Source organism: Bos javanicus, chromosome X, assembly GCF_032452875.1.
Source record: "Bos javanicus breed banteng chromosome X, ARS-OSU_banteng_1.0, whole genome shotgun sequence".
Taxonomy (NCBI): Eukaryota; Metazoa; Chordata; class Mammalia; order Artiodactyla; family Bovidae; genus Bos; species Bos javanicus.
Window position 1 is genome coordinate 115165956 of NC_083897.1, and position 21410 is coordinate 115187365.

A 21410-nucleotide genomic window follows, 5' to 3' on the forward strand; every position below is an offset into this window, starting at 1 on the left:
TATGTCAATAATAATATACATGCAATTTAGGAGTTAAAGCAATGAAGATGATTCAATCATTATTGAGCTAGAAATTCCATATGGTTCCTAAATATTGCTTCACAGGTAAAATGCAACAAATATAACTGGGCCAATTTCAAAATTAGCAAATGAACACTACTGCTAACTGTTTACCAACTAAAGTCATTCCAATTTTTCTCAAATCTCAGCATATGTTACCAAGAGAGATCCTAAAGATGGCAATCATATGTATTTTGGAAGTCTAGGAATTTGGACATTTACTGTATCCTTCAGCTTAGAGATATGTTATATATCCTATTTTTTTAAAGACCAAGCTTTTTCATTCTGTACTGATATCAAAGGGAAACAGAAGGGAAAAAAATATCAATGAAAATATTCAGCTGCAATGCTATTTTCTTTTCTCTTCCAGACCACCATAATGCAGCCAAAAACAAAACAAAACAAAAACCTCAGGATAAAGAAAAAAATAGAACTTTTTCTAAAACAGAATTTAAAAAAAATTAAATTACAGTTCTTCTGGGAAATACTCAGACACTTCCACCAAACATTCCTGAGAAGCAGAAGAAAATAAGCATCTGCTAATTCTGTACAGATTTATGTATACAGAAGCCTTTTGTAGTATGTAAAGCACTAATACCAACATAAGGAATGGTTATTACGGAAGAAAAATATTTGAACAAATTTATTATAAACATGAAGAATACAGAAAATGGTAAATCTAATTTTAAATTTTCATGCACATAACTGAAATTTTATCATGATTTAAAAGATAATTTAATGTTCTGCTAATGTAGATAATTTTTATTCCCTTTCTAATATAAATAACTTTTCATTCTATATTTATATATAGTGCTTTAGTGATGATGCCAATCTGATTAATGCTTGTCAGACTTCTAAAAACAGATGTTCTCCCATATATATAAAAAATTTTTACATTTTAAACCCAGGTCATCTTGTAATTAATTAAGAGAAATAATCCAACTCCCTAATTAAGATTTTTTAAATGTTTCACTTTCTTAGCAACATGAAATACGTCATTTCCATTTAGGCCAATAATTTGAAGAAAAACTGAACTATCATCAGGAACAACTTCCAAAAATGATTATTATATTTAAATTAATGCTGGTTACGCAGTGAGTTTTACAATGTACTGAGCAATTTTACTATTATAAGAATATTCAGAATATGCAAAAATAATAATTCAGTTTGAATTTCACCAATTTATTTCAGCAATAATTTTAAAAAAATTTCAGTTCACCAATGTATTCTCTTAACTAAAATAAAAGTGATGATAAATTTCCCCAGGTTTAGAGTTTTACAGAAACTCTGCTAACATACTCTGGCCAAAAGTCTTACCAGGATTGAAATATTAAGACTTCTGTAGCAGATTTTCATAAGTATGAAAAACAACTTAAATACATTTGAAAGACAGTTCAATTGATTTCAAATACTATACATTTCATCTACCACTCTGAACATCCTTTCATTTAAGCATGAACACTAGTACTTGTGGTTACTGCTGCACGTGCCAGCAGAATGTAGCCCCTCAAAGAAAATCATCTACTAAAAATCAAAGAGAATAAAAGCAGAGTCACAGTCCTTAATTCTGAATTAAATGGTCTATTAACTAGACCTTCAACAGATTTTCCAGGTTCCTAAGAACAGGAAGAAGGAAAAATACTGAAAACTTTCTGTTCATTTATACACAAATACATTAATGCTAACTCATATAATTGTCTAATTTAAAGAGGAACTGACCTGAGAGGTACCTTGCTCCGATTAACATTACCACGCTACTCACTATAAAAAAGCCCAAGGGCAGACTACAGAAGATACTAGGGTCACCTGTTGTCATCCGAGTAGGAGGGAATTCCAGTCAAGCAAACCAAAAGAGAGACACATAATTACAATATTTGTGTTAAGAATCACATGATAGCAAAAAAAAGTTATAAAAATAGTATATTCATAAAAGCTAGCAAAGAGTTATTACTTTAAATCAAAACCAGAATCAAAATTGAGGGCTTATGACAGTTAACAAACAATACAGATAGCATGCCACAAACAGCAAGAACATAGAGCATATAGACCAACATAAACCTTCCACTGGCAAAGCCAAAGAAAGCTGAAGGAGAACTTTCTTTTTGGGAGGCTGCTGATTTTAGCTTTCTTGGTTCTTTCCCAAAAGATACTAAGTGAGCAATACCATTCCCCATCCAGATTAAAATTATAGATCCTTTGGCTATCAGAGAAGAGTTATATTAGTCCAATTCATTAGTTTGAAAATGAATTTCAAACCCTGTTGGTTTCATTTTCTTTTTTACACACAGTTGGTATAACAAAATGAACCTGAAAAGTAATGTTACTATATAATTTAAAAACTAAACTGTATTATCTATATTTAAAATATTGTCTGAGAACACAATTGTTTTGATATTTTCTAACCTGATTAAAAACATTTCCTTTAAAGAATAGCTATATAGATACAGACATAGGCTTTTCTTGAATTTAAACATTATGTATCTTGAACATTTAACACTTTTTGAAAAAAAACGTTATTTTGGTGGGTTTGGAGTACAAAGTCATGAAGTCATTATTTATCATAAGCTCTCTCCAAAAAATATTAAATCTCCAATCATTTCTACATTTTAAACATATTAAATGTATGTTAAAAATTCTTTACACTCCATTCAAATATAGTTACAAACAAGAAAATAAATATGAATGCTTCAAAATTGGCAATATGCTTTGGAAATTAAGCTAACATAATATTCTTCCCATAAATTAAAACTATTTAAGGAGGATAAGAGGCCAGGTAGCAATTTGAATAGCCTTATGAGATCATCAAAATAGGATTCTATCTGTACTATTATTACATAGCTTACATTGGTTGAGGAACAATCAGCATTTCACTAATTGAATATTGTTATCTGGATTATTATACAGTTTTAGAGACTCTCAAAATGTTGTACATGAGTGCTTTTCATAAATCTACTACAAATTGTTTTCACAGTTTGCCTTAAATACACTGCAGCCTAACTGAAACAAACACCAAGTTTGAAAAATTGAAAGCTCTCAAAAAATCAAATTATTTTATCATCAATTCTGAAGGCAGAAACAAAAAAATCGTGTAATTTTCTTTCATTCACTTTTTCTTGGCATTTTAAGTTCCCTGACAATAAGGTAAAGCAAACAGAAAATGATCAATTGGCTTTGTGGAAACTTGGCAATTAAAGTTATATCCTCAACTGCAAGTAAGGAAGAAGTACATGTGGCATTGACATGGAGGCGGATATGGCGAGGGAGGGGAACAGGTTGAATTGTGCCATTTTATTTATTTATTTGGCCATATAATATTTTTTTGGCCATAAAATAAATAAAATACATTTTATTTATTTATTTTTGGGGAGCATGCAGGATCTTGTTCACTGACCAGAGATGAACCTGTGCCCCATGCATTGGAAGTTTGGAGTCTCAACCACTGGACTGCCAGGGAAGTTTCTATGCCATTAAAAAAAATACAACTAGTCAAAGAAATCACAGAACTCATTTTCATCAGCTTTTAATTGATGGCAACCAGAAAATAAATCAGAGTGCACGGCTATTGCATCCTTCAAAGCAACTAGCACTGTGCTACAAAAAATACCTATGATTGAGAAGTTTAACTATAAAAGGTCTCAAAACTGCAAACAGTCTTAGCAAGAAAGGCTTTGTCACCATCTTAGAAAGAAAGGTGGGTCTCAGAACAAAAGATTTAAAGACAATGGATATTAAGCCTAAAGCTTATTTAGGAGAATAAACAAAAGCTTCAAGTAGAAACAGGATGATCCCAGAAGCTTCTCTGAAAAGCTGCCGCTGCTGCTAAGTCGCTTCAGTCGTGTCCGACTCTGTGCAACCCCATAGATGGCAGCCCACCAGGCTCCGCCGTCCCTGGGATTCTCCAGGCAAGAACACTGGAGTGGGTTGCCATTTCCTTCTCCAATGCATGAAAGTGAAAAGTGAAAGTGAAGTCGCTCAGTCATGTCCGACTCTTAGCGACCCCATGGACTGCAGCCCACCAGGCTCCTCCATCCATGGGATTTTCCAGGTGAAAGTACTGGAGTGGGGTGCCATTGCCTTCTCCGTCTGAAAAGCTAGATACATTAAAAGTGGTTCTTGGGACTTCCCTGGTGATCCAGTGGCTAAGACTCTGGGCTCCTAATGACGGGAGCCTGGGTTTGACCCCTAGACAGGGAACTAGATCCCACATGCTGCAACTAAGCACCGGTGCAGCCAATAAATAAATAATTTTTTTAAAAAGTGGTTCTATACTCACTTTGGGGTTGGAAGGCAGGCTATATTTCATTTATAAACTCTTCTCTCTTAAACTATATGCTTCAAAATATTATTGGCCATTGTTTCATCCATTAAATTCCAAATCTTGTATTTAGCAAAGGATTATCAAGCCATATTAAAGGTGTGTTAAAGGCTGTTTCAATATTAAAGGCAGCTCAGAGCTGTTTACAACTAAATATTTTATTTATGGTAGATACCTTTCCCACCTAAGTGATTAAAAACAAAAATCCTCTAATTTCTGCCAAGAACATTTCCCAATTATGACATTTCTAATTTACTATGTTTGGTACTTTTCTTCCTCTGATTTCAATGAATTCTTACAACATACACTCACTAAGGACTTGGGGGCAGTCTAGGAAGTAGTGAAATGTATTCTGAAATCAATATAGCTTTTGGTCGGTTCAAGTCATGAAGACAGCCCCCCAAAAAGGCAAAGTCAGTCACGAAGAGGAAAAAAAAAAAAACAGTTTAGTTGATTTTTTTTTTCATTAGGAAGAAACTAGAAATACTTTTACTTTTAGAAAATTAAGTTATCAATCAAAGGAATAAACTAATCAACCAGGAATAAACTAATAAGGAAAGGTATGGCAGGACAGGAGTTAAGCACATATATCGATCTGATAATTTACATTTTATGTTTAGAACTTTAAAGTGTTTTCAAAATGTTAGAAACTATGAGCATATCATAATGCTATTCTTCAGAGCAGCCTTGCTAAGTATAAACAGATACTTAAAGAAGCTATTTAACATACTAGGACAAAGTGGCAATAACAATAAAAACATTTTTACCACTTTCTGAAGACTGAGTTGTAACCCAACCCATTGATTTCATCACAGCTTTCTTCCATGTAGAATAACGAATTTCACTTTCTAGAAATAGAAGGTAGGAAAACCATACATAAGAAAGGCAGTTTACTCAATGTTATGTGGCAGACTGGATGGGAGGGGAGTCTGGGGGAGAATGGATACATGTATATGTATGGAATAATCTGCCAGGAGACCCCAGTTCGATTCCTGGACTGGGAAGATCCACTGAAGAAGGGATAGGCTACCCACTCCAGTATTCTTGGACTTCCCTGGTGGCTCAGACAGTAAAGAATCCACCTGCAATGTGGGAGACCTGGGTTCGATCCCTGGGTTGGGAAGATCCCCTGGAGAAGGGAACAGCTACCCACTCCAGTATTCTGGCTTGGAGAATTCCATGGACTGTACAGTCCATGTGGTGGCAAAGAGTTGGACATGACTGAGTGACTTTCACTTTCACATGCATGGCTGTCACTTTGCTGTACACCTAAAACTATCAATAACAACTGTTAGTTACTATACTCCAATACAAAATAAAAAGTTTTTTAAAAAAGAAAGTTTACTAAGATGTTCTAAGTACTATACTTATATTCACTCATCATTCTTGATAAATTGTTTCACTTATTAAACTGACGCTTGTTACACTGTATTTAACTGACATGGAGCTTTACCAGGACTCAGATCCCAGTATGGTTGCCAAAGACTGCCAATGACTGCAGAGAGAAGCTTGTGTGGAAGTTGGAGGGAAATTCAGCCTGGTCTGCAAAATGAAAGGAGATGCGGAGACAGGCTATCTGCTAAGACCAGGTCATTCACAAGCAGGTGGTGATGAATTAGAAAGGAGAATCCTATTTGATCTGCTTTCTCTTTGGGGGAGGGCAGAGGACCTTGGAAAGTAAGTTGCTCAGTTATGTCCAACTCTTTGTCACCCTATGCACTGTAGCCTGCCAGGCTCCTCTGTCCATGGAATTCTCCAGGCAAGAATACTGGAGTGGGTAGCTGTTCCCTTCTCCAGGGGATCTTCCCAACCCAGGGATCAAACCCAGGTGTCCCGCATTGCAGGCAGATTCTTTACCATCTGAACCACCACAAAATCCACTATGATGCCATTTTTTAAAAATATAAATTTATTTATTTTAATTGGAGGCTAATTACTTTACAGTATTGTATTGGTTTTGCCATACATCAACATAACCCTGTATGAGACAGCAAAAGAGACAGAGATGTATAGAACAGTCTTTTGGACTCTATGATACCATTTTATACACAGCTTTTTAAAAAGGTTTAAAACCAAATTGAATATATAAAACCTGACTTCTGTACACAAACTTAATTACAGGTATTGGGGCTTCCCAGGTGGCGCAGTGGTAAAGAATCTGCCTGCCAATGCAGGAGATGCAAAAGACATGGATTTGATCCCTGGGTCTGGAAGATCCCCTGGAGGAGGAACTGACAACCCACTCCAGTATTCTTGCCTGGAATAGTTCATGGACAGAGGAGCCTGGCGGGACAGTCTATTGGTCTGGCTTGTGGCTTAGTTTTGTTTGTTACAACAGTGAGTCAAATATTTAATGCTCATTGATTTAAATTGTTGCTGCTTTTGTCAGGCTAGCCCTGCTGTGCTTAAAAGTTACCAGAATGGTCCTTAGCCAAGTTAATCCTGTCCTAAAACTGGTCATTGGCACTAAAGAGGACCCAATGCAGACATGATGGGTCAGTGGTCTATATATCTCCCTTGTCACTGTCAGAAAAGGTTACACTAACAGGCTATTAATAAAACTGATAATGTGGCAGTGTTATCCTCGTACATGAAGAGACTATAAACAGTAGAAGTGAATGGTAAAAAAGTGATTATAGAAATTTGTGGGTTTTTTTTAAAATAGGGAACTATTTCTCTTATTTACATTCATTCAGATATGAAGCCAAATATGTTTAGCAGCTGAATATGAAATTACCTTCACATTTGCAATCTTATTTCATTTCTTGATTTGTGACTAAACCACCAAACTCTCTCTCCCTTTTCACAGTACACCAATCTTCAGTCTTTACGAGTACCCTCACTGAAAAAGATAACTGTAGAGCACAGGGAACTATACTCAATATTATGTAATAACCTATAAGGGAAAAGAATCTGAAAAACATAGTATATATAACTGAATCACTTTGCTGTACTGCTGGAACTAACACAACATTGTGTTAGAAATCAACTCTACCTCAATAAAAAAATAAATAAAAGTACCCTCAGCGTTGATCTGAGGTTCAAATCGCTCCATTGTGACAGCCGACAAGTCCTCAGGCTCCAGACTCCAGACGCCAACCCCTTCTGCAGCCCCTGCAGCCATGGCGGCTCCCAGAGCAGTTGTTTCAGGCATGGATGGTTTCACTGAGGGGAGCGAACAACATCACTATCTTAGCAATTACATATGCCTGAAAAATCAGTTCTTCAAAAAAAACTTGACTATTGGGGTTTGAAGGAATGAGGGCTTACTGACCTACTGGAATATACAGAATGTCTGCTTGTAACTGCATAAGGATTTTGTTGTTGGTCATTCCACCATCTACCTGCAAATGGCTGAGTGGAATTCCACAGTCACGGTTCATGGCGTCCAAAATCTGAAAAAAAAAAAAAAAAACCAAAAAACAATGCAATGAACATCATCAAAGTACCACACAGTAATATCTCAGAAAATAGTCATCTTCTACTTAAAAACACACAAAAGCTCCCCAAAGCCTACAGAAGGAAAAAAGAGATTTCTTCTAGGTCTTCCTTGGTCTGGTTACCACCAACCTTTTCTCTTACCACTCCTCTGCACTCACCTCTATATCCAGGCAAGCCAGACAACTCTATTTTGCACCCTGATTTCCTGCCGTGGTGTCTATGTTTGTGCTGCTATTCAAATCCTTTGCCTAATATGTGTCGCTCAGCATCCCCTCAACTGTAAAATGCCCAGTGCCCAGCAGCTAACAGGAACTTAGAGAGTAATGACAGCTGGGAAAAGAAAACAAACTTGCATTTATTACATTACTGTTTAGGCAGGCTTAATTAAAATTTTTTTTTCTTTTGGCCTTACTGTGCAGCCCATGGGATCTTAGTTCCCTGACCTGGGATGGAACCCGTGCCCACTGCAGTGGAAACATGAAGTCTTAATCACTGGACTGCTAGGGAAGTCCCCAGGCTTAATTTCTGATTATGCTGGGAAGATTGAGGGCAAGAACAGAAGGGGGCAGCAGAGGATGAGATGGTTAGATGGCATCACTGACTCAATGGACATGAGTTTGAGCAAACTCTGGAGATGGTGAAGGACAGGGAAGCCTGGCATGCTGCAGTCCATGGGGTCACAAAGAGTCAGACATGACTTAGTGACTGAACAACAAGAACAAGCTTATTAAATTTTCATAAATTTCTGGCATATATATATATATAAAATTTGTATAGGAATAATAAACATGGATTAAATACAGGAAAAAGGCCCATATTGATTACCTCTCGAGTTTGGAAACAAACAGCTTCTAATGCAGCAAAAGCAATATGGCATTTATTGGTGAACTGAGTGAGCCCACAGATGATCCTAAAAATACACACAAAGATTTTTAAGATTAGAGCAGAATAAATGAGTCATTAATCGGGAATGTTCTAAATATGGAAAGGTTGAATTTGGTACATAGAAGTGTATGGGGGGAAAAAGACATTAAAAAGCCAAAACTGGACACAAACATTAAGTAGCTGGCAAAATCCTTATAGTCTACAATGTTGCATCCACATATGAAAAAGTTCATGATCTATCTGAATAGATGACAATAATATAAAACCAAATCAATATTCATCTAGATGATAGCCTTTTGATACATAACTTACAGGTGCCTTGAAGATAAAAGATAATAATACTAACATGAATAGGAATATAGCCAGGGCTTATTGTCAGATGACATAACTTCGTGGAATTTTTTCTAATATTTATTTATTGATTTGGCTGAACCAGGTCTTAGTTGTGGCAGGTGGGATCTAGAACCCAGGTGCCCTGAATTGGGAGGGAGGGCAGAGTTCCAGCCACTGAACCACCAGGGAAGTCCCTGGAGTTCTTCTTTATATCATGCCATGGGGCATGCAGTGCAGTAATTTAGTTCCTCAACCAGGCATCGAATCCATGCCTCCTGCAGTGGAAGCGTGGAGTCCTAACCACTGGACAGCCAGGGAAGTCCCAACTTCTTGGAGTTTAAAGGTTCTAAAATTATACTTCCCAAGGATAAAAGGTTTCCTCCATACTTCAAAATCATTTGAAAATAGAAAACTATTAACCAATAAGTTTTTAGCTAATATAGTAAATAAATCAAGACAGACAAAAGCATACCTTATTTTCAATTCTTACCCTCTTGCACTGGGCTCCCAATAAGGTGCATACAGCCCCGAAAATGCTGGGACGAAATAGCAGCCATAAGAAGTACCTACTTCTTTAGCAAGTTTTTCTAACGTTAAAAACAAACAACAACAACAACAAAAAAAAACACACAAAAAATCATTCCAATATATACTACTTCTTTTCATCAACAAGCACACATGTTTAAAATATTAGGACAGGACTTTTGGTTTCCTAATATGCAGTACAGCAAAATGTTGCTAATTGTAGCAGAATATGAGGAGCAACAAAAGCAAATTTCTCCTTTACAAAATATAACCCAGTCCAAGAATGAAAGGAACTGGATTAGTTTTGTTAAGGTATTGTAGCTCATTTCCACTATTTTTTAAAAAAATATTTAATTTATTTTCGGATGTGCTGGGTCTTCGTTGCTGTGCACAGGCTTTCTCTAGTTGTAATGCCTGGGAGCTGCTCTCTAGACATGGGGCACAGGTTTCTCATTGCAGTGGCTTCTTTTGTTGTGGAACACAAACTCCAGGGCACGTGGCCTCAGTAGGAGTGGGGTAGGGGCTTAGATGCCCCACGGCATGTGGGATCTTAGTTCCTGGACCAAGGATTGATCCTGTGTCCCCTGCATTGGCAGGCGGATTCTTAACTACTGGACCATCAAGGAAGTCCCAGTTTCCACTATTTTTAAGGTTGCTGACTAGCAGATGAAGAAGTGGCCTTCACTGCATTCCTAATCAGAAATGTGTCCCTGATTATCTCACCTTCAGGTGAAATGAAGCAAGCAGGAGAGTGGGTAGGGAGTTCAAAATAATTACCTATCATTTGAAAATAGCCATAGTAATACTTAAATTACAGGTTCTGGAGTTTTAATTCTCACTCTAATAAGAGTTAAAGCTCTTTCTTATCAGATAAATTTAACTGCAGATTCTGGCAATCTTCGGTGTTCAATTTTACACTTGGGTAATTTTTATGCCTTACCGTGACTGTTTATGAATAAGCACCACTAATTACGTCAATTTGTTGTTTTATAAATCTTCACAAAGAGTCTTTTATATATAAATCAAACTCATAATAGGAATCCATATAGTTTAATGTCAAATACAGGGCAAAGCATTAACAGACTACAAGAGTAAAATATTAACAATTTTCATTATTTAGATTCCAGCCCTTTGTTAGAAGATACTCACCAATTTCCTCGGAGCTTTTTATAATTCCAAGATTGTCTCTAAGCCAGCGAATAACAGCACCAGCTATAGCTACTGAACCCTATGAAAAATAAGGAATCCGAGAGAGAATATATTAAATATGTTATCAGTACATAAAGTTCTTATTGAGCATATTGTCTGTGTATGATTCTACCAGATGGATACAATTCAAAAATTTTAACTTTGGGACTTCTACAAATGTCATAAACCAGGTCTTTTAATATAAACATGGTTTTATCTAAGTTATTATAGAAATTTTTCATGAGGCAGAGAAGACAGCCCTCCAGTAGACCTTGGACCTGTTCCCATAGATGGACATCACTGTGCTGAGCAATCTGTTTCTTGAACAATTGTTCTGTTGCTAAATGACAATGGTATGTTATCACCCAGAATACATTCCCATCGTAGCCACAAAGTTATTGGGAAATGTTACCCTGAAAGTTTTTTAAGCCCATTTCCCAAATTAAACAGTATATTAAATCTAGCAACCACACACAAAAAAGTCAACAAAGAAGGCTAACTGCAAAGTAATTATTCTTAGATAACTAATGAGGACCTAACTGTATAGCACAGGGAACTCTACCAAATGCTCTGTGGTAACCTAAATGAGAAGGACATTTTTAAAAGAGTGGATATATGTATAACTGATTCACTTTGCTATACAGCAGAAACTAACATAGCTGCTGCTGCTGCTGCTGCTAAGTCACTTTAGTCATGTCCAATTCTGTGAGACCCCATAGATGGCAGCCCACCAGGCTCCCCCATCCCTGGGATTCTCCAGGCAAGAATACTGGAGTGGGTTGCCATTTCCTTCTCCAATGCATGAAAGTGAAAGGTGAAAGTGAAGTCGCTCAGTTGTGTCTGACCCTCAGCGACCCCATGGACTGCAGCCTACCAGGCTCCTCTGCCCATGGGATTTTCCAGGCAAGAGTACTGGAGTGGGGTGCCATTGCCTTCTCCGAACACAGCATTGTAAAGCGATTATACCCCAATAAAAATTCATTAAAAAAATAATTATTCTTTACAACAAAATCACCAAGGGATGGAGTGGAGGGGGAATGTATGGCTGTGGCAATAAGGAAGAAAACATACAATTTGGAGTCAGATGAACTGGGTTTAAGGCTGAATTCTATTTCTTAATAGATTCATAATTTTAGGTAAATTAGTTGGGCTTTCCAAGACTCCATTTATTCGCCTATATAATGGTAATGACTATAATAATAGTTACCTAAAGAAATTACAAGGAGGCTTAATATAGGAAGTATACAGGAATATACAGGAAAGTTATTACTGAATGTAAATACTAGTTTCATTAGTTCTTTAAGTGTTAAAAAAACATATCAGCCAAATTCCATTGACTGATGTATGGATAAATGTAGTATACCTACACACTGGAAAATTATTTGACCATGAAAAAACATGAAATTCTGCTACAACATGGGTGAATGTTGAAAACATCATGCTAAATGAAAGATCATATATTGTATAACTCAATTTATATGAAATGTCCACAATACACAAATCCATAGACACAAAGTTGACTAGTGCTTGCCTAGGGTTGAGGTGATGGAGTTAGTCTTTGGGGAAATAAAAATGTTCTCAATTTAGACTGTTGTGATGACTGCAAAACTCTGTGAACATACTAAAAACCACTGAATCATACACTTTTAGAAGAGTGAATTGTGTGATACGGGAAGGACATCTCCATAAAGCTGTTTATTAAAAAAAAAAAAAAGATTCTGGGGCCAAAAGAAGTATTAGCACAAACCATTAGGAGTTCCAAAAAAGGTTTCTTGGTTCTGATGTTTCATTCATACACATTTGTTCATCTTCTGTGTTTTGTTTTTCATATAGATTACTAATGTAAATTACTTCCATAGCATCACTCCAAACCAAAACATCAGGTAATACAGTAAGTGTAGGAAACAGAACTTTTTTATACGTTGCTTGCCTGTCTATCCCCAGTAAATTAAATTGCAAATGGTTATCCCTTCTTGCCATCAGTTTTCAGGATGTAAACAAACTAGACGCTGAACATGTTGCTATTAATACATTCTACCATTCATAGCTGCTATGAGAACAAGTCACTATATTCTACTGAAAAGCTGGCAAAACACCAGTTGCTCTTTTTACACAGTGAATTTTCAGCTATAAAAATCATTTGAGGAACTGATTTGACATCTCTGTGAAGATAGAACCAGATTTTAAAAGTGGGACAATAACAATTTAGCAAACATCTGACAAGGGACCCTAACCCAATGCCTCTCCTCAAAGAATACACTTCCTAACTTTGATATATTATATACTTAGGTAGAGAGTAGGACCATTAAGGAGAACTAAGTACATTTTTTGCTTCTGGAGACAATTCAACTCTGAAACATCCTTTGGAAGCAAACAATTCAGAGATACTAGTGCCAAAGACTAGAAAACACGTAAGATTCTCTAGACCAGTGCTGTTAACAGAAATATAATGTGAGTTGCAGATATAATTTAACTTTTTTAGTTACCATAGTTAAAAAGGTTAGATTAATTATATTTTAACTCAATATATTAAAAATATTATCATTGCAACATGTAACAATATAAACATTGAGATATGTTTATATATATATATATATATATATATATATATATATATATATATATAAAAAACTCACTAAGTCTTGGAAATCAGGTATATATTTTCTACTTACAGCACATTTCAATTTGGACTAGCCACATTCAAAGTGTTCAATAGTCAGGTGTGGCTAGTGGCTACCATACTGGACAGCACAGTTCTAGATCTACATGGAAAAACAGATGTTCTTTCTCCTTATACACTCAAAAAGACACTGGTCCTACATGGCATCTAACCAAGAAATGTGTATGTTTCCAATGGTTTTAGGTGAGTAAACAACGAATTTTAAAAAGCCATTAAGCTGGAAGTCTAGTGGAGTGGTCTTATGGCTATGAGCTAGTGGAACTTCATATTTTGGGAAATCAAATGTTGGTGTACCTCCTTTCCACTGATGAGGGCACTATGTTACACGCTCAGATAAGTTTTTTTTCAGAGGAAGCAATGTGGTTATAAAAAAAGGAAAATCAAGATTTTCATTAAAGGTAACTGATTGAGAACATTACTGAAGACATTATTTAAAGCCACTGTCAAGCTTCCAGAAGAAAATTATTTTAACTTTGGTCATCAGGAGTATAAAGTAGTGTTCTATTGTTGAGCAGAGAAGTAGGTTTAATATGAAAAACACTTATCTGAAATAAGTATATAATTTTGGTATCATGATATAATACTTGGTATAGCTCTTTACAAATTAATAAAAATAAGAGAAACCTCCAAATTCACAAAAGATGTAGTCTTCTGAATCCAAAGGCAGGAGATAAATTGGAAGGTGGTATAATGCTTTGAAGATGGGCAGGGAAAAGAGTACAGGAATGGAAACCTAAAATGATAGATAGAAGGTGACTGTCTACTTGTGATCAAATAAGTTACTGTCAATTATATCATAAATATAAAGATTCAATACTTCAGCTCATCAACTAAAAATATGAATCAACTCTTATTCTAAGTCACGATCCACTGGGAAAGCTACACAGAAGCCTAACTGAGGTGTAAAACATAATAGAAATGAGAGGGCTTTCCCAGTGGCTCAGCGGTAAAGAATCCACCTGAAATGCCAGAGACATGGGTTCAATCCCTGGGTTGGGAAGATCCCCTAGAGAAGTAAATGGCAACTCACTCCAGTATTCTTGCCTGGGAAATCCAATGGACAGAGGAGCCTAGCGGGCTAAGGTTCATAGGGTTGCCAAGAGTCCGATACGACTGAGTGACTGAGCGTGCACAAAGAAAAACATAATAGAAGTGGGTAAAAAGAAGTTCAATGATAAATGGACAAGAGAAATAAATTACTCAAAACTAGACAAACAGCCTGGAAAGTGAAAAGCTAAGGAAAAGGCTATGTGAAGATTAGATTAAAAATAACCAGGTAGCTCCGATATAATGGCATGGCAGGCAAACATATGTTCCCTCGAAAGTTCCTTGAGATGAATGTTACTGCCATGAACAGTATTATAAAGTAGATTATTTCAGGATGTAGGATGTGTCTCACAATGCAGTTATGGTTAAAATCAGTACATGTGGAGAAAAATTATGTAAACTTTAGGTTATCCTTAAAGTGCTCAAAATCAACCATTAGGCACAGGAAATAGTTGTGTGTATGCTACAGTAATACACAACACTATATAATTAATACTGTACTTAATTTATATATGATTACAAATGCAAAAATCTAACTACAGCATTTGTAATTGCAAAGAGAAGACAACAGGAGCAGAGAGGTGAATTGGGGAAGCATTTTTGAAATGTAATCTGTATCATTAATACTTTGGTAACAAGTTAGAGAATTAAAATTAAAAGCACTCATTTGTCAGAAATTATACACCTGTGGCAGATTCATGTTGATGTATGGCAAAACCAATACAATACTGTAATTAGCCTCCAATTAAAATAAATAAATTTATTTATATATATATATATATAAAGAAAGTATACTTTCTAAGAAAGTACATTAGAAAAGTCCATAAACAATGTTTACAGGCTCCCATGATCCTCAACTCCTGCTATTCATGCTCTTCCATGATGCTTTCCCTTTAAGTAAGGTGGGATCTATGACTTGCTTTTAACCAACAGGACCTGTCAAACATGACAGGATGTATGTGGCAATATGTATGTGATTACGTTGCATAACATTATCACACATGTTTTCTGGACTCTCTCCCCGCCTTGCTGGTATTAAGTCCTCACATAGGAAGGAACTGCAGGTGGCCTCTAGGAGCTGAGGGCAGCCTCTTGCTGACTGCTAGTAAGAAACTGAAACCTCCAGTCCTACAACCACAAGGAACTAAATTTGGTCAATAACCTGAGTGAACCTAGAAACAGATGGAGTCTTAGATGAGACTGCAACCTCAATCTACACCTTGTGCAATCTCAGTCTAAATCTTGACTGCAGCCCAGTAAGACCCTGAGTAGAGGATCCAGCTAAGCTTTGCACGGAATCCTGACCCATGAAAACTGTAAGGTAATAAATGGGTATGGTTTTAAGCCACTTGCATCAGTGGTAGTATTGTTATGCAGCAACAGTTAACTAATAAATAAGGCTTATACCTAAAATGAATATCTGGCTCAAGAAAGATGAAAAACTCCAAAAAAGAAAAATTTAACACTAAAATCACAAATCACATCAAAGAGATGAGAAAAAGGACATTTAAAGAAAACAATGGGTGGGGGGGGTGTTAGCCCCTATGGAAGATGGTATGGAGATTCCTTTAAAAACTAGGAATAAAACCATCATATGACCCAGCAATCCCACTCCTAGGCATACGTCCTGAGGAAACTAAAACTGAAAAAGACACATGTATCCCATTGTTCATTGCAGCACTATTTACAATAGCTAGAACATGAAAGCAACTTAGATATCCACTGACAGATGAATGGATAAAGAAGTTATGGTACATATACACAATGGAATATTACTCAGCCATAAAAAGGAACACATTTGAGTCAGTTCTAATGAGGTGGATGAACCTAGAGCCTATTATACAGAATGAAGTAAGTCAGAAAGAGAAAGATAAATATCATATACTAACACACACACACACACACATATATATATATATATATATATGGAATCTAGAAAGATGGTCTTGAAGCATTTATTTGCAAGGCAGTAATGGAGAAACAGACATAGAGAACAGACTTATGGACATGGGGAGAGGGGAAGAGAGGGTGAGATGTATGGAAAGAGTAACATGGAAACTTATATTACCATACGTAAAATAGACAGTCAATGGGAATTTGCTGTATGTCTCACGGAACTCAAACAAGGGCTCTGTATCAACCTAGAGGGGTGGGAAGGGGAAGGAGATGGGAGGGTGGTTCAAAAGGGAGGGGACATATGTACACCTATGGCTGATTCATGTTGAGGTTTGACAGAAAACAACAAAATTCTGTAAAGCAATTATCCTTCAAATAAAGAATAAATAAATTAAAAAAAAACAATGGGGTTCTTATAAGAAATCCTCTTTGGAGCTCATGTTTAAATAGGCAAAAATGGCATAATATAGGATTTGGTATATAAACAATACCTATTGAGTGTCTACTATAAGCCAGATTCTGGAATAGAGTGGTGAACAAGACAGGCAAGTCTTCTGACCGCAGGGAACTTATATCCTAGTGACAGAATACAGAACATGGAAGTATCAAACCCATAGTATGCTCAAGTTCATAATCAGATCAAAGCTCCCCAAAAGCATTTTGTTTTGGGAAATAACATTTAGAAAAAGATGAACGAGGAAGGGAGAAGCACAGCTTGGGGAAGATGGCACACAGATGGCAGAGGGAAGGCAGAACTACTCACTCTATTTTGGTAATTCTTGCTGTATTTTGTTTCAGTATCTTCCACCACTAATAAAAATTTCCAACTAGCAACAGTGGGACAAATTTAAGCAGTTTAACTTGAGTTTAAAGTCTCAAAACAACTGAAGGATCATGTGTCCGACTTCCTTTTTACTAACAATGAAATAGGGACCCAGAGATGTTAACATTCTTAGTGATAAATCCCTATCAACAGAGATAGTTGAGTTTGCACTTTAAAAAAAATCACCTGTGTCCCTAACAGAGGATAACAGGCAAAATATAAAAAGAGAAAAACAAAACAACACATGCTACCTCAAGAAGAGAATAGCATCAATGTGGACAGAAATAGAAATGCACAGTCAAGTAGGGTTTGAGGCCACAGGCATGATGGATTCTGATTCATTGTTCTGTATGTGTCAGGCAGCAGGAGGGGCTGGAACTGACTCCTGCAGAGGAAAAGAATTCAGAGTGCTTCACGTAAGACCAGGAAGAGTGTCAGTGTTTGAAGCCAGGGGCTCGGTGGCGCTCTCCTGCTTGTGTAGGGGTGCTGGAAAACAAGCAGTTGTCTACCTGCTGACTAAGGCCATTGGCTTAATGGAAAACGAGACCAGAAGGGAAAATTTCAAAATACATGAAGAAATCCAGTATTAAAACATCAGACATAGTGTTCAGAAAACAGAACACCTACATGCAAAAGAATCAACCCAGACTACTTTCTCACACCATATATGAAAATAAACTCCAAACAGATTTAAAATTCAAATGCAAGATCTGAAAGTATAAAACTTCTAGAAGAAAACATAGGCTGTATGCTCTTTGACCTCAGCAATATTCTTTTTGTACTGTCTCCTCAGGCAAGGGAAACAAAGGCAAAAATAAACTAAAAAGCTTTTGCACAATGAAGGAAGCTATCAACAAAATGAAAAGGCAGCCCACTGAATTGGAGCGAATATTTGCAAATGGGGTTAGTATACAAAATATACAAAGAACTCATATAACTCAATGTCAAAAACTATCTGATTAAAACATTGACAGAGGACCTAAATAGACATTTTTCCAAAGAAGACATATAGATAGTAAATAGCCCCATGAAAAGGTGCTCAACATCACTAATCATCAGGGAAATGCAAATCAAAATCATAATGCAATCTCCCCACACCTGTCATAGTGGCTATTATCAATAAGACAAGAAATAACAAGTGTTGGGGAGGATATGGGGAAAAGGGCCCCTTGAGCCCTGGTGTCCACCTCTGAGTAATTTTTCAAAGGAAAAAAAACACTAGTTAGAAAAGATATATGCACCAGCATGCTCATTGCAGCATTATTTACAATAGCCAAGATATGAAAGCAACCTGAATATCTCTCAATAGATGAATAAAATGGATACTTTTATAATATATATAATGGAATATTACTCATCCATAAAAAGGGGTGACATCTTGTGATTTGCGAAAATATGGGTGGACCTAGAGGGTACTTGCTAAGTGAAATAAGCCAGAGAAAGAAAATATAGCATGGTATCACTTGTATGTGGAATCCAAAAAATAAAACAAATGAACAAACAAATTAGAAAATAGACTCACAGAAACAGAGAACAAAATGTTGGTTGCCAGAGCGGAAGAGGGTAGGAGGATGAGTGAAAGAGATGAGGGAGATTAAGAGGTACAAGCTTCCAGTCATAAAATAAACAAGGCATGGGACTTCCCTGGTGGTCCAGTGGTTAAGACTCCATGCTTCTAGTGCAGGGGGTATAGGTTCGATCAGAAGCTAAGATCCCACAAGTGGCGTGGCCAATAAATAAATTAATTAAAAAATAAACAAGTCACAGGGATATGATATACAGCACTGGGAATATAGTCAATATATTATAATAATTTTGCACGGTGACAGATGCTAATTAGACTTATTGTGGTGATCATTTTGTAATGTATAAAAATACTGAGTCACTATGTTGTACACTTAAAAGTAAGTTAAGTGTAATTTAATTACACTTCTATTAAAATTTGATTAAATTAAAATATACAGACTTTTTAGTAAATTAGATAGTACTGCACATCATACGCTAGCTTAGAAGCATCACTTCTAGTAAAAATGTATGGAAGGGGAAGAAATGACATCAGTCAACAAAACTTAACAGTTGGAACAGAATTCATTCCAATCTGACAAATAAGTCTTTAAAATAAGTATGTGCTAAATGTATTCAAAGGAGTGAATTAGGAGACTTCCCTGGTAGTCCAGGTTAGGACTCTGAGCTTCCACTGCAGGGGTACAGGTTCAATTCCTGGTCGGGAAACTAAGATCCTGCATGCCGTGTAGCATGGCCAAAAAAGAAAAAAACAAACAAAAGCCAAAGAGGTAAATTAAGGTATGATTTCCATGAAAATAAAATGAATTACAAACCAAAAGAAAAAGAGAAATAAAACAGAATCAGGTGAAAACTAACCAGTTAAAGATTCTAGAAATGAAAGTACTGAGTGAGATTATAAAAGGTAGTAGTTGAGATAAACCATAGAACAGACAAGAGAAAACAGGTAAATTATTGCTCTTATACACTGCTGGTGGTATTTACATATGGTAATGAAAAAGAATGAAACAATAGTGGTGAATCTCACAAATAGAATGTTGAGTGAAAGAGACCAAAGTTTGCATACTGTATTACTCAGGCTCACTCTTTTGTATTATTAACATATAAACTATTAAAAACATGCAAAACTAACTCTGGTGTTCAGGGTTGCACATTTAAGTGTTAGAACTATAAAGAAAATAAGAAAGTGGTTATGATAAAACTCAAGGCAGCAGTTACCTGAGGGGAAAGGAAAGAGGCTGTGATTGGGAGTCGCACATAGTGGGTTCTTGGCAGTTCTGTTTTTTGACCTGGGTGAGGTTACATGGGTCTTCATCTTTAATATTTCTTTTTTCTGGCTGTGCAGCATGTGAAAACTTAGTTTCCTGACCAAGGATCGAACCTGGGCCCCTTGTAGTTAAAGTGTGGAGTCTTAATCACTCAACTGCCAGGGAAGTCCCACATGGGTCTTCTTTAATAACGTGCTAAGCTGTATATTGATGGTTTATGCATTTTTTCCTACGTTTTACATTTCACAATTAAAATGTTTTTGTTTTATTTGTTTTAAAGAGAAAACTTTGAAATGTAGATACTGAGAAACTCACCAGGGATACAGCACAGAGAAACAAAGAGTTTAAAAATATATAAAATGGCAGTTAAGAGACATGGAGGGTGGGTTGGAAAGTTCCAATATCCAGACAATAGCAATTCCATATGAGGATGGAGGCAGTGGTAGAGAAGCAATATTTGAAGAGATAATTGCTGAGAATGTTTCAGAACTGAAGACTTGTATCCAAGTACCTAACAGAATAAGTAAAAATAAATCTAAACTAAGGCATATCATAGTAAAACTATGGAATGTCAATGATAAGGATATAAAGTTTAAAAACTTTATATCAGGGCAGCCAAGGTCTGATTGGCAGCAAAACATGGCCGGAAGGGATGTAGCTACAAAAACTGAGATTTTTACATCCACTCCAGAGAGAGGGCACAATAAAGAGAAACCTATAAAGAATAGGCTTACTACCCCAGATTCTATGAACTTTGAAAGGTTGTCCCTCAGCAAGAAAAACCTAGGGGTGGTGAATGGGGACATAAAAGGTCTGGGACCAAAGAAATGATACTGGACACAGAAATTGATAAATATGTCAATTAATATGATTTTTGATTGACTGAAAATAGTATGAATTACTGTATGTTTAAGAAAAGGGGAAAATGAAAATTGTAAATTCCATGACTGCTGGTGGAGGTGGTAGGTATAAAGCATTCAAAGTCCTCATCATGGTTGGATGGTTATTAAAAATATTAAACAATTATAAACACTCTTGGAAAAATATATAATTATTATTTTGAAAGTACTACTAAAAAAAACCCCAAACAATTAGAAATGCCTTATGTTGCTTCCTAGTCAGCAGAGGCATAATGAAAGAAGACTAAAAACTAAGAGGGGTAGGCATAGTTTCTGTTTTCAAAGAGGGCACTTTTAAAAATTTTTAATTTATTTATTTATTTTGGCCTCACCAGGTGGCTTGTGGGATCTTTGTTCCCTGACGGGAGATTGAAACTCTGCCCCTGGCAGTAAAAGCATGGAGTCCCAACCACTGGACCACCAGGAAATTCCCTAGAGAGAGTACTTCTGAAAGTAAAGAAAGTTACTTTTTGACACCTCAGATTGCAAAGCCTAACCAAAATCTGTCAAATTACAGAAATGAGTA

The 21410-nt window shown here is 36.2% G+C and overlaps 1 protein-coding gene across 6 annotated transcripts in view; it reads right to left on the reverse strand.

Moving 5' to 3' along the window:
- Positions 1-21410, reverse strand: part of GK (glycerol kinase) — a 74354-nt gene that overhangs the window by 210 nt on the left and 52734 nt on the right. For 4 of the 6 annotated variants that reach the window (XM_061410491.1, XM_061410490.1, XM_061410492.1 and 1 more), the window contains 7 exons: positions 10709-10787; positions 9525-9621; positions 8642-8726; positions 7650-7770; positions 7397-7540; positions 5143-5223; positions 1780-1866 (listed from right to left, as the gene is read on the reverse strand). In XM_061410491.1, coding sequence (XP_061266475.1) covers positions 1780-1866; positions 5143-5223; positions 7397-7540; positions 7650-7770; positions 8642-8726; positions 9525-9621; positions 10709-10787 — 694 coding nt within the window. The remainder of the gene's footprint in view (positions 1-1779; positions 1867-5142; positions 5224-7396; positions 7541-7649; positions 7771-8641; positions 8727-9524; positions 9622-10708; positions 10788-21410) is intronic. The other 2 variants (XM_061410495.1, XM_061410493.1) reach the window with 1 other exon arrangement.